Here is a 26647-nt window from a genome sequence, read left to right on the forward strand (position 1 = left end):
ATTCTGTCTGCCACTGTGTAGCAGATCAGCCGTCTACTTTTGCCCCTATGTGACCAGTAGGAGTAAAAAATGACTGGTTTTCAGCAAAGGCTGACGGGAGTGCTAGCACTTCAGATCTCTACGGTTCATTTGAAATCTCATGCCAGGTTCCTTGAGAGTCTGTTAAAGCAAAGCTAGGTATCACGGACTCTAGAAACATTGTAGATTGCCTATAGGAAAAGAAGTGCTCATGAAGGCAGTTCTTTTCCATTAATCTAATTTAAAATAAAAGGATGGGTCTCAATCAAGAGTCTTGTTCAGATACGTGAATGTAATGTTTTAAAACATAGATTTTTATTAATAAAAATCATTGTGATTTAAATAAATAAAAATTCAATTTATGCACAGTAGATATTTCTGTACAGGCGTGAAATTGCCTTATTTTGTTTGGGGGCTATCACAGCATTCTTGGCATACAGAGCAACGTTATAAAAATATACCTGATCTTGGTTTAAAACACGAGCCAGTCCAGAGGGTTCTGTAGACAGCTCAAACAGCTTAGGTACAGTGTGCAGAAGGAACGCACTGGAGCAGGAAGAACTGTTGGTACAGATTTACTTGGGTATCTTCAGAAAAGACGTGCATCATCAGAAAATGGTGCGTTCGAGTTACCCAGCATCACAGCTCCAATCCGAGTATGTCTTTAGAGGAAGTCTGCATCAGTTATGACACTCCTTTGTGTGCTTTGGTTGGCAGCAGTGTTTTTCACAGAGTTTGACCAACTCGGACACGATGAAAACGGAGGAAGCCAGTCCAGTAAGAAACAGCAGGTCTGCCGAGAGACAGACAAAAACAGAGCAGAGGTGAACACAGTGGACAGCTGGATTTTGGGCTGGGCAGGGATCACTAATTAAGGGGCCTCCTGCAGTAGGTATTTGTGCTGGTGTAACTACGTAGAGGTATGGCCTGGCTATGCTTGTGGTAGCTGTTGAATCAGAGAAATGACTGCAATAGACAAGGAATATGCAGTCAGTTGGTATAGTCCACTTGATGGGGGGACTACATTAATCTACATTCGTTGGAGTCATTGAACCCTGCTTCTAACAGCGTGCCTAGTGTAGATATGATACAATATAGTATGGTAGAGTTTGCTTAGACTGATTTAAATGGTAAAATATGCATTGCATTTGAAACTAGTAAACATTTACCCTGATTATTTTTTTTTTAAATTGAGTGACTGCATAATGATCATAGATAGATGTGTTTAAAGAAAGATTATCATACAGAACTCATGGAAAATCTTAGCCTGTCTGCATTTACATGCATTTATGTGCAGTAAATCAAAATTCTAAACCTACCTTGGGATATCATTAAATACTAGCATTTTTGTATAGCTACGTGTATGCATATAGGTATATGAACTGTTGATTGATTTCCCCTACCAGCAATCTCATGGGAGCTATCACATAGCAACTTGGCAGTTTCAACTGCTTTTTAAAGTAGCTTATATAAAAAAAATATATAACTTACCTAGGACTCCTAAATTCTCTGTCTGGAAGATCTTTTGTAATGGAGGGACGTATATAACAGCCAGCTGTCCCAAGAATGACCCAAGCACAGAATACAAGAACATGCGGTTTCGAAAAAAGCCTATTTCAAATATCAGCTTTGTCTAGAAAAAGGAAAAGATAAAAAGAAACATAGCATTTCCCAATCTCCTGTTGGTACTTGAATGTCAGGCTGTTTCTTTGCACGTAAGCTCTATTACTCTTTGGAAAACTGAAGTTACGTGAATGCTAACTGGGGCAGAACTAGATAGTTGAAACTGTAGTTGTAGTTGAACAATGATGAATAACTTTATAAAGATGATAAAAATCACACTGTTTAAATGACTGTAAAACAAACAACAAAAACTTCCTGTGCAAAATGTTTGTATTCTAGTGTTTATATAGTGTTTAGTTACTGTTTTTGGACAAGAAATTACTGCTGACACAATGATCTCACCTGAGAGCGGCATGTCAGGGCATTGAAGAGGTCAAAAAACACAAAACACGTGAACGTCATTGTGGTGGTTCGGGGAGTTATGCCACTTTCTGGATTCTGAAAGCACATGCAAAGTTAAGCCTTACAAAAATAGGTCAATGCAATAGATGAACTAAATATTCCCTTTAATGATCCCTGGCTTCCTAACGCTGCCCTTCCTAATCCTTCCCCACTGGATATTTCAGAAAGTTCCCACGTAGTTCCTTCAGAAATTGCCCTTCACTTTGTTCTCCACCCTGATGAAAATAAGATATGATTGAAGATTTTCCTCACCTCCTTCCAGAAGACAAAGAGGGTTCCACTGATGATAATTACAGCTGACATGAAGATTTTCAGGATCAATGATTTGCTGAGTATAGTATCCGTAATACAGCGGGGGGGCTGTTTGATAGTATCCCTGTCGACAGGTTCAACTCCCAAGCTACCTCAAATAGAAGAGCGCCGTGTTTAGTTAACGTGCATTTTCCTGAAACGGTACTGCTGATAGGACGGATCTGGAAAATTAAATTCTTTGAAATAAAGCGTGAGAGATGCCAGTATTCTGGCAGGGTTACATAAAGCCCCAAATTTGTCTGGGAGACCTATGATGAAGGTCTCTTTTGCAAAATGAGCTGCTACAGTGATATTAGACTACAGTAGTGCATCATACCAGTAATCCCATCCTAGAGGGAGAGCTAGGTGTGAAATTTTGGCTAACATCCCTTCTGTAATGGAGTAGTTGTAATCAGCAGATGGGAGAGTTTCTTGCATCCTGTGATTTTGGGCATATACACCTGTATGTATGCAGAATTTCCTTGCTGGTCAGACCTGCAGGGTGATAGCAGGTGACGCACTCCAGATAGAAGACTGTTCACACTGAAAATGTGGAACAGTTAGCTGGTTAAACCCCAAAACAAGAACATGTAAAACCTTGAATACAGCTGAAGTGCTTTAGGAGGGACCAGAAGGGAACAAAAGTGCAACTTCTGTTACATAACTATCAAGCAATTGGCACATTGATAAGAACTCATAGCAGCTTGTGTTCCTAAGGCAAATTCATACATATTAAAAGCAAGAATATTTTGCTCATTTGAGTCTTCTATACCTTTGGGCTGGGGGCCCGTCCATGATTATGTTGATCCATAAGATCTGCATAGCGTTGAGTGGATTGGGTAAGTTGAGCACTGTTGACAGAGTAATTAGGCTCAATGCTGAAATGCTCCTGCAATGCACAGAAGATCGTTTGTTTGCATGGCCTCGCCCAAGAGGTGCTTCCACTGCAATTGAAGCAAACAAGAACTTACGTGCTCAGCTGGAACCGCACAAAATTTTTTATGTTGTAAAATATTCCTTTTCCCTCTTCTATTGCATTCCTGGAAGGGAGAGGAGAATTTATTAAATAACTAAGACTAATACTATTCTATGCTGAGCTCCCTGTAACACCTTGAAGACAAGTTATCTTCTCTAGCACTTACCTTGGTTGAAATTCATACCCCGGCTTAGGAAGAGGCGAACAATGAATCTTAGTTAAAATGACTTTATCAGCATTAATCAATCTGAAAATACTGGTTCATAGTGCCAGGTTTTGATTCATAAAGCAGGCATGTGACCTATTATATCCTCACTCTACTCTGCCTACCGTGCCCGTTATGAACCAGCAAAGCATCGCAAATTATACAGTTTTCCTCTGAGCTTCCCGCATGAGGCATAGAGCACAAGTTATGATCTACCCAGACGTCCAGGAGCTTTTAAATCTCCAGTCAGCTACAGTAACTGGGGATTCTCTATTTCTACAGCAACAAGAAACCAGGGCTTTCAGATGAAAGGTAGCTTTGTCACCACCACCTGAAACAAAAAAAGCCATTGCAGTGCATACAACTGAAAGTGAGCCAGGCCCACGCTGAGGAATCACTCTCCACTTACTGCCAGCTGACTTACACATCCTGCATCTTGGATTTTTCCAGAGCTAGTCACATAACAGCCTGATTGCAATGGATAGCCAGAAAGCATCTGAAGTAAGAAAGCAGATACTGAAAGTCTCTGAACCTACATTATTGTTGAGAAGTCATCGTCCACAAGGATCATGTTGGCAGCCTCTTTGCTGACATCTGTACCCGCTTGCCCCATTGCAATCCCAATATCGGCAGATTTAAGGGCCACAGCATCATTAACACCATCTCCTGTCATTGACACAACAGCACCAGCCCTCTGCAAAGCCTGTGGTGGAGGAGAGATGGGGGACTTTGAAGCCAGGAGAAGATGAAGTCCTGTTGGCAGTCACAGGATTGGCACTTAACAGAACTGCAGCACAGTTGTGAGGGTAGACATCAGCAAGCCACATCTATATGGACTGTATAGAGCACACAACCAAACTCGGGACTTAAGAGACTGGGTTATCAAGAGTATCCAGTGTCTCACAATTCCAGCAGAAGATGAAAGAGGAGACCAAAGTCCTCTTGATACAGTGCTTGTTACTATCAAGCATCATACTATTAGCATCTCTCAAGTGACCCAGGCCAGGTCTGCAGGAGAAACACTAACGACTTTGTTGTAAACGGTGCCGATGCTCTAGCTTGGGTTTTATGGTCTTTTCGTTTGAGCTGATTGTGCCTTGGAAGACCAGGTGGCTTACAGAACTCCTGAGGCCCCCCTACACCTTGTTTTTGTGAGGCCTATAATGGATTCGAGAGGCTTTTAGTACCTTTATGATTTTTAGTTTGTGCTTTGGACTCGTTCTGAAGAAAATTGAAACCTGAAAAACAAAAAATACATTATTGTATGAGATGGATGCTACAGGAAATGAACCAAGCCTAGTTGTTATATTCAAAACCATTACATTTTTGACAGTGGATGAGAGCTCTGCCTCTGCCAGTTGGTCCAGCTCTTCCCCAGACATGGCTTTCAGTTTCCCATTGCAGAGACCAATATTCTGTCCTGCAAAGAAGAGACCAAAATAAGATCATCAGCTCCAGAAAAAGCCAACTATTTCCTGACTTGAAGAACAGGCAGCAACTGAAGAATTTACAAGAAAATACTTCTGAATCTGGAGCACCTGGGAGGACACACAGCTCTGGCTCTGAGCTGGGCCGGTCACCCTGTCCTTACTCAACTGCTGTTATGGATGCAATGCAATACCCAGAACTGGAGCTGACACTAAATCCAGCCCTCTCTTCTCTGCTGCTTGCGCAGTGAATTTCTAAAGGCAAAATGCAAAAATGCAGAGTTGCTCACACTTAGAACATTAGCAGAGTCTATAATCCCAGCAATGCCATTTGTCTCGTTTAAGGATATTACACTTCTGCCTCTAAAATAGCAGAATTAAGTAATGGGAATTTGGCCCATAGTTCATAGCTGCTTTATTACTGCATTTAATATGACTTGGTTAAATGGAAAAGTCAAGAACTCTGTGACATTTAAAACCTATATAGCATAAACAAGAAGAACAATAAAGCCGATTATAGTTAGGTAGCATAACAAAACATTTGATTGATCTGACAGACAGAATACAGACCCACAAAAAAGAAACTAGGTTTGTTACCTATAGCCACAGCAGTTTCCAGGGCATCTCCAGTTATCATCTTTACTGATACACCAGACTCAAAAAGGACTTGAACAGCTTCTCTTACTCCAGCCCTGGGGGGATCGATTATTCCAACCAGACCTAAAAAGGTTAGCTTGCCAAGTTCTGGCCCTGAAGCCAAAGCGAGTACTAGAAAAAGAGGAAGAAAAAAAAGAAGACAAAAGTAAATTATTTATAATTAATTTCCATGCATTAAAATGAACATTTAGAGGAGATTTTAACTTTCCAGTTTTCCATCTGAAAAAGTCATTAAAGCCAGATAGTCAGATATTCTTGTATGGACACAAAAGTTTGCTGTTCTCAAATAGTACCGGTTTATGAGAATCAGAGAATTTCTGTTTCACAAGTTTCCCTTAGGATTTATTTCTGTCTAATTTAATGTCCACCAAGTCTTGCCTAAGTGCAGGTGTACTAAAACGGGACAGTGCAACATCAGAGTAGACACTATTAAACTGCTATGCTAAACAACAGTGCTCCTGTGAAAACAATTTTTATTACTAAATCTAAACTGTAAGAAGGAAATTCAGTTAAACCAGCAAAACTTCCATTGTGTAAACAGCAAGGCTCTGAACATTTTGTTTCTGTTCCTGGTGCCTAGCTGTATCATTCAATTGGTCTTGAATAACTCAAGGATATTTTGCCAGGGGTTCATGCCAGTGTTGCTTTGATGACTGAATCACAAGCTCGCAGCAGCTGCCTGAGCTAATCGCTTTTCTTTTAAAGGTGATTTGCCATTCACAACATCAGATGAGTCAGATATTGTAAAGCAAGCTCCGCACATGAGTTACTAACTGCAAGACATAGGACTGGAGAATATGTACATTAACTATACCATCTTCCAGACCTGGTTCCCAAGACTTGTTCTCATCTACTCACATCCTGGGGACATGCACAGGAGATGGTGTCCTTGTTATTGTGTGAAAATCTAAGACATTTCTGAAATGATGTTTCTAGCGATGAAGGAAATGGCACAGTTATAAAACTTCTGTAGGCTGTGCACTGACATGAAGTCAGGATCAAAAGGAGATTGTTAAATTTGGTCCTAATAAAGAACTGAACCACACTTCAAATGAAAGTCTCAGTGCTCAAATCCATGCTCTGATCCCCTTTCAAAGTTGCTTTTTGTTGCTTTAAAAGCAAAACTTGGCAGAGCAGCGATTAGATCAGGTTCAGCGTGAAGCTTTTCAATGCCACATTCAGACTGTATCCCAGACAATCACAACGCTTCTGGAAAGGAAAACATTCACCAGTACCAGTGCTTATTTTCAGCTCCTTTCACTTTCACTAATTTAAATCCAGAGGAACAAAAAAAGATATTTAAAAAAAAAGATTAATGGTAAGCAAGCATCCAGCAGACCTAAGACAGGATCCTTGGCAAACTGACATGTATTATAAAGAGATCATGCAAGTGATGCTAGGGATTAAGCCTCTGCCTATCCTAACCAGAATCGAGCCAGAAAGTATTAGGGCATAAGAACCTTAAGGGACACAGACAGTAAAGACTGACCCCGTAGACCTGAGGAGCCCATTCGTTTTTCTTCCTGCTGGTAGGTGGCTTTCTGCTGGGGTGTAAGCGTTAACGAGATGCCACTGCTGTTATACATAGTGCAATATCGAATAACTTCTTCAAATGCTCCTTTCATAAAGTAAACATCTTCCTGATCCTTTAAAGTAAGGAGATAATATACTTTATCGAAGAAAGAAAAGAGGATGTTTTAAAAATACTGATAATACATGAAGTTTTACATCTTGCATAAAAGATATCTTTTCTTTGCTCTTTTACCCGTTTTGTAAAATTTCCACGTACATGTGTTATTTATAGGATGTGAGGGTTTTGCTCTAGCCTTTTTTCATGCTCAGCCATCACAGACACAGGCAGAATGGTAATGAAAAGGTTGGTGAGTTTTTAAATCAGAGCACAGTATCAGCTGAGACAAGCTCCTTAAGCAGGCAAGGAAAAAAAGGCCAACATTTTCTTCCAAACAAACATCAAATCTTTCTTCCCCTGTCAGTTTTATCCAACAGCTTTTGTTTTCCTGCTCAAACCATTCCATGAAAAGAGTTATCTTTTCCCATTCAAGCACAGCATTAGAAACTAAAATTACACCCAAGTCAGGAATTTTGAGGTTTGTGCAGTTTTTCTTCCAACATAGTTACCTTTTGAGAGCACTATTTGCTAAAGAGATACCATTTCATGCCCATTGTCGGAGTGCACAATTAGGAACACAAAACCAGCCAACAGCACTGTTTGCTTTACCTGATTTTTCAGCGTGCATTTCACGGCCATCCACTTTTGTTCAGAGCTAAACGGAATTTCCTTCTTTCTTACATAAATATCTTTTATGTCAGCTAATTCCATCTAAAGCAGAGTGAAATAAAAAGAGCACTGTAATGCTAAACAATATCAAAGCTTGTCTATATTTTCCGTGCTACGTCAAGCACCGATGGTTGACCAGGTACTTCCAAACAGTCATATTTGGTAGAGCTCAAGAGAAAGCATGTGGAGAGTAGAACCTCTGTTTCAGAAACACCTTTTCCTTTCGGTGCCTGACATGGGATGAATTAAACCTCAGCCTGAAGCTTTTGCAAGAACTGCTGGCTTTTGCAAGAGCTCTGCACTGCTGTCCAGGCCCTCGGTGGGGCTTTGGATCAAAGGCGGCTCAAATCCTTTCCCTGAACCGATGGCAAAGTTCTAGGTTGGGCTCCACGGATTTCTTCCAGCCCAAGCTTGGGCTCCCCCACTTCAGCTATTTCCCAACTGCCCTACTTGAAAGAAAAAAGGAAAATTGCAAACAACTGAATAGTCTGTTACAGGTGTGGTTTCAAATTCTTCCCTGATGAGTTAAGCTCAAAATAAATTCACCACAAGAAGACCCTTCAGCTCTGACGTGTGACATTCTGAACCAACACACGTGCCTGCCCTAGCAGCACGCACTGCACTCTGTGCACAGTTGCAGCCATCAGAAGTAGCTTCCATTCTTTCTCTGCCCCTGCTCCACCAAAAAAAAGTAAATAAATAAATAAAATAGAAGAGACAACTGCCCACATGTTCTGCTATTGATTGGCTACTCAATGGCAGAGCAGAAGAAAGACTTACGTTTAGCATTTAGGGAAATAAAATGTCATTGTTTTCAAAAAATAAAAAATCCAAACAACTGGTTTCACTGGTAGAGTTACAAGCTTAAAAATTAGGAGGCAAAACCAGGTATCTCTGTACATCATTTCATCAGCCACCTTCTCTGCTTTACAGCCCACCTGAGGTCTGTGGACCACAGGCTGCATAGCACAGATATAAGGTGTTTTATGGCTCCCTACCTGTGAGTATGAATACAACACAAATAAAAATATTGTTTTACACAATTATGACCAGAAAAAAGGTAAACAGCTATCAGATGATCCAAATCCAGGATGACCCTATGCTATGCTTTCTAGCATGGCCAGTTCTTGCTCGTTTTTCATACTCTCGCCTTTCTCCTGAACTCTTAATTGGCATTCACAGGAAATATATAAATAGACATTCTGGCTTCTGCTCAAAAGAAATCCATTATGCAGCATAATTGCACAGATTAACCAAGCAAAACAATTACTGCTATTAGCACAGAAGCTCAGGGAAGGTGGTTGTCCGTGACAAGAGTGTTACACCTTGTGTTACAAGAGGTGTACATCTCCAGCCCCAGGAAGAAGAGACAAGGAAAGACTAAAGCCGGTCTGTGGACTTTAAAGAAGTCTGATCACTGCTGTCAGACTTACAATTCCAGCTTTTATTTTTTATTTTAATTCTGAAATGTTTTAAATCTCAACAATCTTACCTTCATTGCAAGGGCCATGAGAGCTCCTTCTGTGGGCTGTCCTATCACACTGTTTTTCCTGATAATAGCGTTATTGACTACACAGCCAGCCTAGAGAAAGAAACATATTTACATGGTTTATTTTTTCCACAACTAAATTCATATTTTTTTCATCTCTTTAAATGAAATAAAGAGAGATCAGAGAATGAAAGCAACTACATCCCAAAACATGTGCTATTCCCCATAGCAGCACCTCTTGAGTTTAGTTCTTGTGCTTTCTAAACCTGCATAATCCCCAGGATATGCCAACATTTTGATAAAATATTACATTTTGCATAAATTAACATGAAGCAAAACATGATATATATCAAACCAGCTTGATAAGTCATGAAAACTCAGTTCCTCCTACTGTTACTTCTAAAGTGCAGTATGTGTACAGTAAAGCCTAACCTCCATTTGAGGTTCCAGCTCACATCATTTCACTATCCAAACACTCTGCTTTAGTCTACACTCGAATGCACAAGATGTTGTTTAATGCTAACAAGAAATCCAGAGACCATCGCAGTGCATATATATATTGATTACACAGCTGGCTAAAGTCTACGGTCTGTCTGCATAAAAAACCTGGACGTGGTAATGTTAATTGCTCTTTCCCCTGCCAGAGTTGTATTTTGATCCAAAACAGCAATGACACTTAACTTGATGACTCTGGTCTCTCCCTATATGTCCTATGATTGCTACCTTTCACCAATAAGCTTCAGGTTTCATATCATAATTGCTCAGAACCGTTCTATGTCACTGCCCTCGCAAGGCAGTTTATTTTAGAAATACAAAAGTGGTGTTTTCACACTCATTACCCAAAGTGATCTGTGCAAATTAAAATTGAATGTAAATAGGACAAGCTGTTTCATAATTCATACTTACCTCCACTAGTTTCCCGACTGAGACATTGGAAAATTCTTTAAGAATTTCCTTTGATGGCAGAAGATAAACATTTCCTTCTCCGTTGTAGCCCACCCCACTGACCTGAGGAACGGAGACAGAAAGAGCAAATTTCTCAGTGTCAGGCAGGACTATACTGTGTTTGTATAGAGTATGGTGCAGTTGAGGAAATTTCTGATTTTGAAGGTATTCTGGGATTTTTCTTTCTAGCTCAAGGCAATGCTTATATGAATCACTGCTGATAATGAATGTATATTATTAAGAATACATAAGAACAAAAAGAATTGGCTTGTCTTCTGAACTCATGGCAGACAAGTTCGGCAGCAGTCTCTCAGCTCAGTCAAGAGATCCAGTCCAGATCCAGTCCTTTGGTCACAGTGGGTTCACTGGCGTTGCTCAAGCTCCATCCCACTGATGCAGGGTAGCCTGAATCTCCACTACCTTATGTTTCACAGGTCTGCATTTTTCATCCACTTTACATGCAGGTAAACGAGCCAAATGAAAATATGAAGTCACTCGTAATAAATATTCCTACAGTAGGTGGACCCACAAGGGTCAGTGTTGGGTTTCAGTGTTTACAATAACTGCGGAGCACAGCAGATGAAGTCAATGAAGAACTTTGTTTATGGCATCTGAGCAGCTTTTGTACACGCAGCCCCACCTCTGCCTGTCTCCAGCACTGCGAAAGTCCCTTCTCTTTCACGCAACCAGTGACGTACAAGAAAGAGATGTTTTAGGATTGACTCAATATTCCTCACTTGGGCCTCACTGAACTAAAAGCAAATTGGCCCCACTGAGCTGGAATAGGAAAGGCTGTATCACCACCTCGTCCGTACCTCTGCCTGGAACCCGTCCGAGGTCACAAGCCGAGTCACCGTCATCTCGTTGGCTGTCAGAGTGCCTGTCTTATCTGAGCAGATGACATTGCAGCAACCTGATGCAGGGAAGTTTTTAATCAGAACTCATAAATTACGCAAATAATGAGATCCAAGGCCCCAGAAGGAGGAGAACACGTTCCCCTGATGCTGTTTAAACTGCACCAATAAGAAAGGGAGAAAATACCAACGGATGGATGAGTTGTGAGGAAAGGATGAAGGGAAAAGAATTTGATTGCACTTCAGGGTATCGTGCACAGAATTTGGTTGTGAGATGTGGTAGGAGACATCTGAAGATGTCTTTATGTTGTCTTGAGAATCAGCCTGTGAGCAGTTGGAGAAGGCCCTCATCTCCAGGGAGGTGACCAACGTACCCAAGCTGCAGTATTACACCTGGACAGAACAGCTCTTACATTCGGAAAAAAATTATCAAATTCGCACTCTGCCACATGCTTCCTCAAACGGGCTGTTTAACCCTTACTTCCCTCTCTAAGTCAGGAACAACAGCACTCCCTGCCTCCCCAAGGAGTTGCGAGGCTGCAAAACCACCAAACCTGTTACCAAAAAATACTTTAAAATCCACACTGAAGAGTGGAAGCTGCCCCACTCATGCTCTGTTTTTGTGGCCATAAATCACATTTGTTCCAGAGCCCATTTACATCAGAATACAGCAAAAAAATGAGTTAGCGGTCACCACGGACTAGTTTCTACTCCTTAAAAAGGGAAAAACATGACTTTAATGCAAAAAAGAGAATCAGACTTCAGCTCCCTTCTATGTCTGAATATCTTTCATTGCTTTGGAGGTGACCACGTGGCTTAGCACAGACCCATGAACGTGGTGACCACCAGGTAAGAGCCCAGAAAGAATAAATAAGATTGGTCTGTGACCAAATTAATTGCGGTTTTGATGGATTAGCACGGAGAAAAGCTATCACCTCCAATATTTCATTTTTAATTATTTACAATCAAAGAATCAGGTAAAGCAGAAGGATTGTCTTTCTCCTTTTGAGAAATGTAACAGATGCGGTGCAATTAATGTGCAGGAGAGTACAACTTTTTCCACACTTCGGCCGTCTTGCAGAGTACCTGGACATCTGGCAGTTATGCCTATTTGGGCGCAGCCCTTCCAGAACAAAATTCTTACTGAGATAAGGCAGTCTCAGATGTCCTGGGTCAGGGCAGGTACAATAAAGTGAGGGTGATAAGATCCCTTAACTGCAGAACAAACAAGGGTAGTTCAAACAATAGCAGCATTTCTAAGTCAGAAAAATCTTAGCTGAAGATCCGGCTGTGCAGCAGACATTTGAGATTACTCAGGCTGGGCTTGGCATTTGTTGCACATTTTAATGAGTGGGACTAAATGCACGTCTTCTCCTTCATCTAAGTGCCATACTGACCAAGGTCAGAGTAGCAAAACCTGGAATATGGTGACCTGGGGATGAGGGCCAATTTGAAGGTAAAGGGAGGTGAAATAATACTTTCATTATGGTTTATTTTGCCCCGGAGCTGCGAGAATTGCTGGATGCCTTCTCATCGTCCTCTCTATGCCTATTTTCCATGACTCTTTGGACATCAGGGAGATGGCTGCACAGAAGGGCAGATGGTTTTGTCTATGTTGCCAGGCTTAACTTGAGGGGCTGCAAGGTTTTTTAGCCAGACAGCAAAGAAGCAGGCTGGAGGGACCTGCAGGGTGGTCCCACAGAATAGAGAGGAATGAGAAACCAAGCCTTAAACCCAAAACAGACATGCCTGCAGAGAAGCACAAATTTTGAAGCAGATGAACAAACCATGTGGCTCCTTTGCAGCCTTACCTAAGGTTTCTACTATGGGCAGCTTCTTCACAATCACTCTTTTCTTGGCCATCCGGAGGACACCCAGCACCAGCGTTACGGTGACCACGATGGGAAGGCCCTCTGGGATGGCAGCCACCGCAAGGCTGGGGACAGCAGAGAGACAACGTCTTCAAAACGCGGGTCAAGCTGCAAGGACTGACCAAAATCTGCCAAAGGGACATCTCCGTGGGGGCAAGTTTTCCTGCTTATATGCAAGCATCTGAGTGGAAGCATGCAGAGCTTACTGTTGGGACTACTGGCACACCGTAAATACAAAAGCAGGATATTTATAGAACCCTTCAACCTTTTTGGGGGGTGATTGTGATGGAGCAATCACTTTTCTTTTTCTCATTGCTGAAGAGCAATATTTTCTGGCTAAGTAGGAATTTAAGGGCTGGATTTCATTCATTTAACATTCTGATTATGGAAGTTGAATATTCCCTGGCATCGCAGTTCACACATTAGCTACTGGCCACATGCAGCTCCACATCTCCTACATGTAGCTTTTTTTTTTTTTTTTTTTTTTTAAAGAACTGATTTCGGAGCCATGACAACGCCAAACAACAGGTTTTATGGGCCATACTAAAAACACATGGTTTATTATGTTTGATTAGGAGGTTGTGCATGCATTTCATGCCACATAAAATGCAAATTCCTGTCTTTATAAGTAAACCTAGTAAGAACAGCAAAGGCTAATATTTGCTGTTGTTACACTCCCACTAAATTCATAGTACAGATAGGAGAGGACATTCATGGCAGGATGAGGTGGAAATGTCAGTGATGATTTTCAAAATACTTTGTTCAGAGGAAATAAGGAAAAAAAGATTTGAATTTGATTAATTTCTAAAATTAAGTAAACCCTCATACTTCTTTTTCTATTAAACTCTATTGTAAAGCAAACATTAATTGCACCAGTGTAAGATCAATGTGTACTTATGAAGAGCGTTATCCAAGTTCTCTTGTGGATTGTCTATTGTTTTCAGCAGTAAACTCCCTGGGACATATTTCATTATAATCAAAGAGAAAAGTGCTCTTCAGTCCTCACCTAACTCCAATTGTGAACATGCTGAGAAGATGCTTCCCTTGTAACCAGCCAATGAGCATTATTAAACCTGGTGGGGGGAAAACATCCGATTAAAATACATTTATACATCTATAATCTGCTTTAGCTGCTGTTGGGGAATGGAATATGCAATGAGGCCCCCAGATCTCTCCCTCCCAGGCATCTGTGCTTGGACACCCCCACCCAGGTAAGCCATATCAACAAGTACTTTTGAAAAAAGTGGCCCTGGAGCACAGAGGGCTCTCACAGCTGACCGTGCAAATACAGGCATTGTGTTCAACTCACCAATTATCCCAAAGGAGAAAAGAGTGAGTTGCTTCCCCAGTCTGTCCATGCTTTTCTGGAGAGGTGTTTTGGGAGTCTGCAAACAGAGAACAGCTGTTTTGATTTGCTTATTGTGTAAGATTAGAATAGGACGGTAGGCCAGAGTGACTGCCCCACACAGTCCTGGTTATGATTACTGTGGTCCTTACTGCTGCCCCATGTACCCTAGTGCTTATGCACCCAAAGCCCAAGACCAAGAGTCAATTAGTTTTATAAAACCTCATCTGTGTTGGTTGGTTCAGAGATCTAGCCTGTAAAAGCTTGGCATGTGTAGAAGTAAAATTTTTTATATCTAGAAGAAATTGAGGGAAAAACCTAAAGAACAAGGACAAGAAGCCATGCAGTTTAGGTGCCCCTTGGTCACACACAGGCATTCCATAGCAGAAACAGAGACAGACCGGGTGCATTAACTCTCAGGACTGCTCCTCCTCACCAACTTTCATCCAGCACACCCAACATTTCCAGAGTTACACAGAGGTTCCTTTACCTCTTCAGCTTGCATCATTTTGAACACCTCTCCAAACTGTGAGTTTTCACCCGTCCCGATAACTATGCCCTGAAAAGAAGTGGGGAAAAAAAAAAAAAAGAGAGAGAGAGAGAGGCAAATGAAAAAAATCCTATTTGAAGGATTCTGTGACAAATATCAAGTAAAAGGTTGCAAGTTACAGGACTCACTTTTCCCTTCCCGTATCGCACCAGGGTCCCCATGAAAACAACATTGCTCAGCGTGGTTATGTCTCCGGCTTCCAGCAACACACCATCAGTCTTGTTGCAAGGCTCAGCTTCTCCCGTAAAACTGGATTCATCCACCAGCAGATCTGTAACCTAATTAAACCCACATATTTCTGGCACCGTTAAAACAATTTTCCAAAGCAGGCTCTTGTCCATATAGTTATATTTACCTCTATTAGCCTGAGGTCTGCAGGGACCCTATCGCCAACAGAAAGATATATGATATCTCCAGGCACAAGCTCTCGTGCTAGAAGATGCTGCAGTTTTCCTTCCCTTAGGCTACATTAGGCAAATGGAAAAAGAATAAAAAAAAAAACAGGCTTTATTCTTTGTGCAGACTTAGGAATATGACTGGCACGGGAGCAAAAGCCCTGCTCCAAAGAGCTTCCAGTGTGCATAACATACAATCTGCATAACCATGAGCGCGTTCCTCATTGGGCTCAGTTTTAATTCTTAAACAGATGGGCAACTTACAGAAGATTTACATTTCAGCAGTAAGTGACTTGAACGACACTTAGTAGGTAGGAGCGACAAGAAGGTGTGCTTTCCCATTGCTCACGCTTTAAGTAGTGACATGCTGATACCTTGATTGAAAAAGCTTGAAACACTTTTTAATGACTGGCATTTTTTATTGTATTTAAAGTATCGCGTTTCAAGCGGATAGATTCTTACGGTGTTGCTATATTGTAAAAATAAATAAATAATTTAACAGCGGTGTTCGTAAGATCCAAACCCAGGTGAACTTTGGACCAGAATAAAGCCCTACAGAGCTTTTGAGACGGAATGTTTCTCTGAGCCTCACGGCTTATTTGCGTTGGCTGTGACAGGACCAATTTGCAAAGACACAAGCAGGAAAGCACAATCTAAAGTGCTGATACCGAGCATCAAAGCAGCCGGGCGTGGGCACCTGCCATGCCCCACAGCTGCCCCACAGGCAGTGGCATGGCCACGTTCACACGTGGCCGGCTGTAGGCCTCTGTGCCTGTGTGTACGGACAGCAAGGGTGTTGTTTTTTAGTTTAAAACTCTTACCCCTTGTCCTATCACTATACTCCCTGACAGAATCCATCCCCAGCTTGCCTGCAGCCCCCTTTAGGCCCTGGTAGGCCGCTGTAAGGTCTCCCGAGAGCCTTCATTCTCCAGGATGAACAACCCCAGCTCCCTCAGCCTGTCTTCACCTCCCAGACACCGCTTTCTCATCAGGCACACAATGGCCTGAAATCATTTTCTCCACAGGTTGGTTCTGCCCTCATAACCCAAAGGACGCAGAACCACCGAGCCAGGCAGCCAGCCGCGCCTCACCAGTTGCACTCAGGGGGGACCAGCTTGTTCAGTTCTTCCAGAGACTTTTCCGAGCGATACTCCTTTTGAACAAGAAAGGAGAAGAAAGCCAAGTTACGTGAGCGACCTGCTCATGGCACAGCCCCGGCTGTGGAGCAGAACCCTGGCCGACGTACCTGGATGAAGGCCACGGTGACCACGATGAGCACCGCCTGTGGACAGAGAGGTGTTAGAGGCACGGGCACGCCGGCTCTGGGAAGCAAAGGGTTGGGTGACAGGAGATGTGCCACCTACCATGGTGATGCTCGCTGCATCCTCATATTCTTTAGTGATGACGCTTACTAAGGCAGAAGCCAGCAGCAAGAGAATGAGGGGATTTTTAAACTGGGAAAAGAGACAAAACAAATTGCGGTATAACGTTAAACATGGTCTGAGCTGGTCTCAGGAAGGATTTAGAGGTGCTGTTTTGCTGGAGGGACTTTGCTGCCCAGACAGAGCAGGTGCAGTGCCCATGGCCAGACTACATGGGACAGCCAGCATCAGGGACTGCAGGACAAGGCAGAGGCTCTCACCAAGACACAAAAATTTCCTCTCTTTCCCCCCAGCTGCACAGGCAAGGCTTGTCTATGCAGACATATAACGCAGGGCTGACTCTAAAATCTCCTTAGAGTCAAGACAGGTGCAGACAAAACCTTTTATTGTCTTTTCAGAATTTGAAACCAGAAATCCTCTCTCTCTCTCTCTTTTTTTTTTTTCCCCCCTTCTCATTAATCTGCTAAGCTCTGCCCTGGTCCCAGGCGCCAGCACTGTACCAGTCAGATGCTGCAGTCCCAAAATCATGGAAAACATCACCAAAATCAGCAGAGGCTCAGGAAAATCAAGTGCTTTTGGAGAGTTCCTTACTTTTCCCCCCACACTTTTAAACATGGATTTTAAGGACCTTACTCATACTTGAGAAAATCTCAGCACTACTCAGCTAACGTAGGAATTGGTGGAAGTGAATCACATTGAAGAGTTTGTTTGGTGTCCTCATAGGAGAAATAACTTTTTAAAGTAGTCAAGGAAGAGTAAAAAAACCCTCCTAACACTTCACTGTTTTTGAAAATTAAAAAAATCCTTGAAGAGATTTAGTGATGCTTACATCAAACTGCTAAAAGAGTATTATCTGCATAAAAAAAAAAATATATAATCCATGCAATAAAAATAAAGTCTTTCAAAGAAAGGAAAATCTTCATTATCTAGCTAAAATAAAACCAAGCAAGCAAAAATAAATAAATAAATAAATAAATAAATAAATCAGTCAAATTGCTGGCTGAAAACACACACAAAAAATTTAAACCACCTTTCTTGTTTGGTTAAAAGCTCTGAAAGAGAGGTGAAAGATACATTAAATACTGATAAGAGTAGTTAACAAAAGCAAGACTCAAAAATAATTCAGTTGGGGAAAAACAGGACAGCACATCCCACCTTCTGCCAGGCTTCTTGGGTGCAGCTGGCTTGAAGGGCACCAGTGACTGCCAGCGTAACCAAAATCACAGCTATGGATGGTTTTCCCAAACCTTTAATGATTTTATCACTTGCCTTAAAGGGAATAAATGTGCTCCAGAAACCAGGTCACCGAGCTATAGCTTTTGATTTGCAGGCTGCATGGAGATAAAAAGGTTTATTTTTATTTTAAGATGTTATCTCCACTTTAAATGAACCCACATCTGCATCTCACAATGGCTTTCCTGTGGGAACAGACAGTTTCAGTATCCGGGGCACATCCTGTCCCAAGGCTGAATCCAGGGAAGTCGAAAGCCTGAATATTTCAACATACAGACACTCTCGGGACACCTCAGCCAGGGAAATGAGAGTCTGTGCTGAAAACCCCTACCTGGTCTAGGTATTTCTTCCATATGGGCTCTGCGTTATCTACTGAAAATTCATTCCAGCCATGTTTCAACCGGCGCTGTAGCACAGAAGTCTCCGAGAGTCCAGTGTGTAAATCAACCTAGCAGAAAATCAAAGCAAAACAACTTTACACATTGTAGGATAGTCATAGAAGAAGGAGTAAGGCCAATCTTTTTATGTTAAGAAATTGTCAGTAGACTGGGCATGATGCTCATGATTCAGTGTCACAAAGGCCTGGGGCTGCTCTTTCAGCAGTGTGTGGCTCCACAGCCAGCACAGTGTCCCCCAAAATAAAGCTATCTGCTGCTTTTCTGCTTAGGTACTTGGTTTGTTGAACTGTAAGACTTGACCATCAGTTCTCACAGGAACTCATAAAACAAGCATAAATTAATTAAAAAATATATATATATTTCGATTGGTGAGAAATTATACAAGAGATGAAAAATTAGAAAACCACACTGCAGCAGGGGTGCCCGTGATTTGTTCCAGGTGGGGGACGGTGGCTGGGCAGGGCAGGACATGGGGCCAGGCTGCGTGGGAGCTGCAGAGAAGTCACCCAGGATGCTAAAACCACGTGAGGAGTTTTGCCTCTGAAATGAAACCTGACACAAAAAGCAGGGGAAAAAGGGCTGCGTGCATTTGCACAAGGTTTCCTAAGGTGCTGAGGATAATCTGGGTCAACAGGTGTGCAGCCTGCAGACTGCGATGCTATTTTCACAAGCACAGCTCAAACACTTACATTTAAGGCTTTTGCCAAGTCTTCTTTATGGCATTTACATGCATCTTTTGGGGGCAGAACCGTCACCTCCTTCTCCTGCTCAATGACTTTCAGCTCACATTCCTCCTGGCTCTGCAGAAAGGAGATAAAGCGCTCGTTAGGCAAGAACCCCATTAAGAGAAGCCGTTCAACATCTCTTCACCTCTTCCCCCTAATCCCATTCCCTTATCTCACCAGCCCTATGGCTCCCCAGTTAGCTAAAACACATCCCACATCACAGCGCTCTATAATACTCACTAATTAATCCTCAAAGCCAGGAGGAGCACCTCCTTATGCCCAGCAGCGAGGAGCTCGGGCACCCACCCGTGACCCCTCCAAGGACAGCCGGTGGCTGGGAGAAGCCGGTCCTGTGCAAGCAGGAGGCAGTGGCACCACCCTCCAAGCAGGAGCCCCTTCATTTGGGTGATGGCAGAGCAGGAGATTTGCTGTGCTCTACCCGCAAAGTGCCTGATGATGTTGTTGTGTTCAATACCGTTCGATAATTAGCCCAAATGCTGGCACTTTTGATCACCCCTGCATACATCCAAATAGTCAGCGACAACTGAAGGAGCTCAGTGTAACCCCCCAGCCCTGCAGCATCCCAGACAGCCCTCGTGCCCCATTCCACACCAACACCTCTGGTCGTCTTCCACGCACATTTCCCAGCAGAAAAGACCACAGCTGTGCTCTGCCCCCTTGCTGCCTTCATCTCCACACAGCAAGGAGACAGGGATGCTGGCAGCACGCTTCACCCCCCTACAACCTCCCTTCCCCTCCACTGTCCCCAGCTCATCTCCCTTGAGAGCTCCCCCAGCTGCTCAGCAGAGGAGGGAAGGTAAAAATTGGGTTCAGCTGAGTGTTTTTCGGAGCCTTTACAAAGATTTTGAGGCTGCCTTGGTTGCAAGGCTGAGCTTGAACCTTTTTTTTGTTGTTATCAGCTAGTGGAAAGCAATGTGATTAGGAGGTGGATTACCCCAAAGACAAACACACAGCAGCACCGTGGGCAGGAAAGCATGCAGGGCTCTGCTGTTTGCAGGGATCCTGCCCAAGATCAGCATTTTTCCATGACAGTATCTTCCAGCCCACTGCACGCTTGATGCTCAGAGCAAGGAAAAAACATTTTCCCTTGTTAAAAATATAAACTTGTCAGAAGGAAAAATGAATGGAAAACATGAGATAGAAAAACTCTGCTCCAATGGGAGGAAGCAAACCCCCCTGGTGAGGCTGGGCAGGGGATGCTTGCTCACATGAGGCTCCTTTCCCACCTCTGCAGCCATTTTCCATCTCCAAGCAGGAGAAACCCTCTTAAATCTCACCCTAACTTCTCCCTTCCGTGATAAAAAAGACACAAACTGGAGCATTTGCTGAGCTCCTCTTGTTGCTCTTCCCTTGAATGCTGCAATCCTGGATGCTGTGAGTGGAGGAGGCTGGGTGCTGCGAGGGTGAGCGCGGTGCTGAGGACCCTGGCAGGGGACGCTCAGCCCATGGGAGAAATTCAGCACCCAGGGGGTTTCGGGGTGGAAACGCTCAGGCTCAGGTGCTCAGCAGCACCTGAGCAAGGGCTTGGAGGATGTCGGGGATGCCTGAACCAGTATTTGGGGAGTTAGCCCTTCTATGAATACTCAGGAGGTGTCCAGGAACAACCAGCGTTCTGCAGTCCAAAGCCTGAGGGAGATGCAGAAAATCTCTCTTCCTTACGTTGCAGCACTCCTGTTATTGCTGTTTAAGCAGCTTCTACAGGCTCCTCCATGCTGCCAATGGCATGAACAGGTACCGCTGCCTCCGAGGAGGCTGTATTTTAATTAAAGGAGACGGAGGTGGGAAGAGACACGGGCAGAGGCGTAACATGCCTGCAGTCCCACAGAGCTGCTAGGAGAAGGCAGAGCTGCCAGCTCCCCGCGCTATCACTGCTATTTACCCTCGGAAAGGCGTGGAGGAAATGAATGACAAGAGCACACAGTGCGCGGCCGCGAATCAATAGCCAGGCCAGCAGCGCCGTGCTCCTTGCAGCCGGGGCTGCTCTGCAAGGAACACTTTTCCTGTGAGCTGATTTCTACTGATCAGCTTGTGCCCGACAGTGATTTGCCTGGCACGGCTTCTCCTCCCAGAGCAGCTCCAGTGATGGCCAGCTCGGGACTGTCTTGTGCATCGCTCCTTGTCTACCTTTTAAACCAGATGTGGGCTGTCAACGTTATCAATGCACACTTTTAACCTTTATCCCTTATACATAATTCAAGCACAAAAGCGTGATGCCATTAGAGCAGGTTAGCAAGAAGGAGGAATTACAATATATCCCCTGCTCGGTGGGCTTGGGAGATGCTGGGGACCTGGAGAGGCCCCATCCATGCAGCAGCCCACCCCGTGCTGCTGCTGCCCACACCGCTGCATCCCCGGCCCCAAAATGATCCATGGATTGTCACACTGAGCAGCCATGCCAACAGGGAGAGCGTAGGGAGCACGAAACCCTCGTTGTGTGCTCTGGCAAGCGGCCCAGAAGAGCAGTTCTTGGGATTTCTACTCCCCCAGCTCTGCTTTTCCTGAGCTTTTGGGTATTTCTCACTCCCCGTCTTAGGTTACTTTGGACCAGCTAGTGTATCGTAATCTGGTCAAAAGTGGGCTGGGTTATTTAGTCTGACAAGGAACCCTTTAAAATCTTAAACAGAAACCCTCTTCTTGTCTATTCTTCATACCTACTGAAAAAAAATAAACCAGACTAATCCCTCAGAAGCCCTTCGGGCTGCTTTTTGGGCACATGTGGCAGCTGGTGGCCTGGGGAGCTGCGTTTCAGGGGCACAGGAACCCCCCTGCAGCAAACCCCAGCCCCCCGAGCAAGGGGCTGCCTCGCTGGGCTCCCTTATCAGAGCCACCCGGTCCCAAAAGGACCAAAAAGCCAGATTTAAGGCAGCTTTGGTGCATAAGGTCTCCTGGGAGGGAGCTGCTGCAGCCCCAAAACCCCGGGGGAGCTGGAGGGAATGAGTTAACTCCTCGCTTGCTGGATGCTTTGCAGAATGCAGAAATTGGGCTTGACACCTCTGAGGGTTTGAAAAAGTGTGCATGAGGAAAAGCTGTACCACTGCTTTGCAGAAGCAGTCTCATGGGCTCTCTTTCTTTACCTGGAAGGCGAGCTGCACTATTTAGTTTTATTTTGAGGGCATATATTAAATTAGGTACCTGCAGGGTGGCGAAAATATTCTGGTGAGGATGCTCTGCAATTCTGGAAAGATATAGGAACAGAGCCCGTGATACCAATGCTCCCTGCCATGGCTACTGAGACTCTAGTGGATTAAGTGCTATGGGAGAAAAGACAAAAAGGTTTTTGGTGATGCGATGTGCCTGGGGCAGGAGCCAGCTCTTTCTGAACCTAAGAGGAGAGCCCCTAAACCACAGCAGGTGCCCGGTGAGCTGGCAGGAGATCCTGGCAGGGAGCTCCTCTCCTCTCCTGGTGCGTTCCGAGACCGTAAGGGTGTTCCCACCTTGCCCTGACTTCGGTTCTTTGGGGATGAAGGAACCAGTGACCAGATCTGGGCTTGGATGTTCTTCAGGTTTCAGCAGGAAAAACAGGGTTCTCTTCAACCGAAAGCCAGCGCTGCAAACTCCCTGTGATTCTGAATGTGCCACTGCAGACAGAGAACTGAAACTTTATGCATCAGAGTCTCTACGCCAGCTGCATTTGTGCTTTGATGTGGAAGTTAACCGTTCTGCCACCTCCAGATAATGCCATCGGCAGAGCCCAAGGGCTGCCCATCACCTTGCAGCCGCCAGCACTGGGGCTTCTCCTTCGCTCACTGCAGCCAGTGTATTTATCCTGCTTGAGACTCATCGGATCACCTGGACTCACATCTTTAAGGCCCAGGACAATCTTTTTGACCTGGCCACTTAAGAACTATAAAACTGAAAGTGTTCTGTGGCTATTTTCAAATAAAGATGCAAAATATCATCCTTAGAGGAGACACGAGTCATTTACCAGACTAAATCACAGTCTGGGAATATTGTCTTGATTTATCAAGTTGTTTAAGGCATGGCAGTTACTGAGATTAATAATAATAGTGGCAAAATGCAGAGAATTCTTTGGTGACTTTATATAGAATAAACTGGGAACTCCTTTCAGGAGTGCAATAACTGCTATTCATTGCTCTTCCCCAGTGCAGCGGCTTCCCAGCAGTCACCCAACATACTGGCTTGGACATTGTTTGGATTTATTTAAGCCTCACTCTGATGGCATTGTAAAAAGGTTTTCTGGTGAGTATCTAAATGATAGCAACATCTATGTGTTTTTGGAATCTGATTATTCCTGACACCCTCGAGTCTCTGCAGACCTGCTCTGAAGTCGCTCCATCACCGCGCTCACCCGTAATGGGTTCTTCCAGGACTTGCCTGGAAGTCGCTTCCCCACTGCACTTGCACGTTGCTGCCTACTTCCTACGCCCGCAGCCAAAACGCCAACCGTTTCCCCGTCACGTTACACAAGTATGACGCTGCACGGACTACGGCTCAAATTCAGGCAGGGCGTACGTTTGTCAGTAAATATGTATCATTATTTATTTTGGCACGACAGAAAAGTTACTGCCAAAGAACAAGCCAGCCTAATTGCCGGCGGCATCCTGACTACATAGGATTGGAAACCTCAGCTTCCTATCAAAGCGAGATTACAGAAATTTGTAATCTCAGCGGCACCTTCCTCTCCTTGGGGTTTCGAGCTGTGTTTAAGTGGCACAGAGCAGCAACGCACAACACACTGCATGGTGCGTGGGGTAAGAGCTCAACGTCTTCTTTTCTTCTCTCTGTTGCCCTGACCAACCCCCTGCTGGAAAGACAGGGCTCAGAAATGATCAGAGGATTAGCTGAAATGACATCTGACAAAGGCCTCAGTCAGAAAGGAACACAAGCATCTTGAAATGTATGGATGGTGTTGTGGGGACAGGACTAAAGGCCAAGGTGCTAAAAGAATTAGATCAGGTTTATGTGGGAGGGCGCCCGATCTGTCTGTTGTGTGGGAGAAAAATGGGTCTTGAGCAATGGTAATCCCTGTGCTGAGCAAAAAAAGTGATGATAAAATAATCCCAGCCTGTGAGTTTCAGTGGAGAGAAAGCAACAAGGGTAACAAACGTGACTCCCAAACCACCACCGGCCACTCTCTGACCCATCTGTGAGGGTACCAAGGAGCGGTAGTGAAGGGAAAAATCGATGTTCATAGATCAGCATTTTTCAGGAAAAGAAAGTATTATGTCAGAGTTATGAGTAGAGCTGCCCAGCTCATCTCGGCCACTCATTAGCAGTAATGAATGCAGGCAGAGCACACAGACAGCCCGAGGGGTCAGCCCGGCTGTCCCAGCCCATCTGCTGCGGCCTGAGCCGCGCGCCCTGCCCGTAGCATGCAGCACGCGTATCCTCATCTTGTCCCGCTGCCTGGTAAACATCAGCAACCTCGTCCTGCTTACAGGGAACGATTCGGCTCTCAGGGCACGGCCACAGCAACACCAGGTTAGCAGCCGGACAAAGCAGACCGGCAGGCAAAGGTGACAGGTTCAACCCCAATCCTACAAATTATTTTTGGCAGGTCCAGGCAAGGGACATAAGAAATCCTCACCTCCTCTTCCGGCTCGGCGCTTCCCAAGGGCTGGTATTTCTGCGTGAAGCGGACGAGGGACCTTTTCTGGAAGAGTTTGGCGAAGCCTCCCTCGACCATCTTTGCCGGGTCGGTGGGAAGCGCCCCGGGGGCCGCGGTGCCGCTGCCACCCGCTGCGGCAGGGCTCGAATTCCCCAGCAGGCGCGGGGCTATGGTTACGGGCGGGGAGAGGCCGGGTTACCTGCCGCCAAGTCACGCCTTCGGCTGCAGGTGCCAGAAGGAGCCTGCGCACCTTTCGCCCATAAAACCCTGCCAGGGGAAACCTGCGAGTGTTTAAGACCCATATGAGAGCGCGGAACGTGCAGGTACAGCACCCAAAGGGCGCCTCGAGGTCTGCGGTTTCCTCTGCCCGCTGAAAACGTGCAGCAGGAGGAGCATCGCCAGGTGCTGCGTATCGGGCAGGCAGGGAGCTTGTTTCACCGAGGCCACTGCGCATCACACGCGGCACCGAGCCTGCTTGTAAACTTCTAGGCTGGAGAAATCCTGTCTGAGAAGTGCTCCGGTCAGCAAAACGCCGGCACTTATAGCTAAACACACCAGGAGAGGGCATAAATGCATAACGTGTGTGTAATGGGAGCCCCCACCCCTCTCAGGGGTGAACCCACACTGAGTTTGTAGTGCTTTTCTATTAAAAAGCGACAGGCTTTCGTTTGCCAGAGGGGAATGTTTTCATGGTGGATCTTGACATGTGGGTAAAGTTAATTGTTTGCATCCTTTTTGAAGATTTATAGCTGTCTGTCAGGGAGCGTCGTGCTCTGGTCTGCACCAGGAAACCTACGTGCTCCCTCAGGCAGCATGGCCACAGGATTCACTTAGGCTTAGATTGTCCCTGTGGTGTAAACTGCATTCAGGGAATCAGTGCCATTCCCAGACAAAGAAAAAAATTGTGCAATTTCCTGCAGAAGAATAGTTTTCTCCCCGGACCTTCAGGTGCCACCTTCCTGGCTCCGGGTCAGTGTCGGTGGGTGGTGACACCCAGACCATGATGGGACCAAGATCCCAAATTCTCATCTGCGTGACAGCTCGTGGTGCCCCACACCTGGCTTAATTCACCAAACGGGTGCCTTCCCACAGAGCATTTCGGTTTTCTTATTTGCACCTCCCGTGTCCCGGGTCTAGCAAACAGTGAGGAGCCACGGAGGATACCCTGCCAGCACGATGGGGTGTCAGCCACTGATCATGCACGTCCCCACATGCCATGCCCCACTGCGGCAATCCGGAGGGAGGATTTAGTCCCAAAGGCTGAGGGGAAGGCAAAGCGATTGGGAAACACCCTGCGAGCAGCTGACCTCTTGTAAAACACGGCTGGGACTTCCTACCTCCCTCGGCTCCTGATTGAGAAATGCTTTCTTAATGACCCAGAGCAGATGCGTCAGGCAGATGAAGGAAGTTCCTGAATCAGTGCAACAAGGCTCCTTCCCATGGGAAAACATCCAGGATCATGCTTCGTGCTGATCTTCAGCCTGCTCATATCCAGGCCTTGCCCAGGGTTTCACCTTACCCAGGGCTTGAAGGCAACCTGGGCTCCCAAAGGCACAGAGGTTCAAACCTTCCGGAAATCTATGGGAATTGTGTGGCAAAACATCCTAGAGCTCAGCATGCTTTGATCTGTTCCCTCCTTCTGTGGCTTTTGTAAGGAGCAGGAGGGCAGGCAGCTGCTGCCGTAGTCCCGATGGAGCACACGCTTCTGGTCACCTCAGCGCACTTGGCCTGGTCACGGCCTGGGGACCTTAGTGAATTGCTCCTCGTGGCTCTGATAGAAAAGCACCAAAAACCATTTTCCCCCTCTTGAGGCTGGCAGGAAGATTTGACGGGGTTTGTCCTTTCCTTTCTCACCCCGAGGCCTCACCATCGCCCATGCAAGCAGCACACAAGAGGAGCTCGCAGTGCCGCTGGGGCTGTACGATCCCGAGCGCGGAGCTCATTAGCCCCGCGCTGCTGACAGTGCGGCTAA

At 45.0% G+C, this 26647-nt stretch overlaps 1 protein-coding gene across 1 annotated transcript; it reads right to left on the reverse strand.

Annotated features, from left to right (window-relative positions):
- Positions 1 to 311: 311 nt before the first annotated feature.
- Positions 312 to 24813, reverse strand: ATP2C2 (ATPase secretory pathway Ca2+ transporting 2). The gene is made up of 27 exons (XM_048075047.2): positions 24655 to 24813; positions 19050 to 19160; positions 18294 to 18410; positions 16712 to 16801; positions 16594 to 16629; positions 16439 to 16500; positions 15308 to 15416; positions 15081 to 15230; positions 14893 to 14961; positions 14367 to 14442; positions 14064 to 14130; positions 12998 to 13122; positions 11148 to 11245; positions 10294 to 10395; positions 9391 to 9480; positions 7839 to 7940; positions 7089 to 7245; positions 5540 to 5710; positions 4838 to 4935; positions 4703 to 4753; positions 4052 to 4218; positions 3306 to 3374; positions 3107 to 3223; positions 2296 to 2443; positions 1984 to 2079; positions 1510 to 1651; positions 312 to 811 (listed from the first exon to the last, which is right to left on the reverse strand). Exons 1-27 carry the CDS (start codon positions 24751 to 24753, stop codon positions 699 to 701), a joined length of 2832 nt encoding a protein of 943 aa, XP_047931004.2. The 5' UTR covers positions 24754 to 24813; the 3' UTR covers positions 312 to 698.
- Positions 24814 to 26647: the final 1834 nt, after the last annotated feature.

The sequence above is a fragment of the Anser cygnoides genome, chromosome 12 (assembly GCF_040182565.1).
Source record: "Anser cygnoides isolate HZ-2024a breed goose chromosome 12, Taihu_goose_T2T_genome, whole genome shotgun sequence".
In the NCBI taxonomy this organism is placed as follows: Eukaryota; Metazoa; Chordata; class Aves; order Anseriformes; family Anatidae; genus Anser; species Anser cygnoides.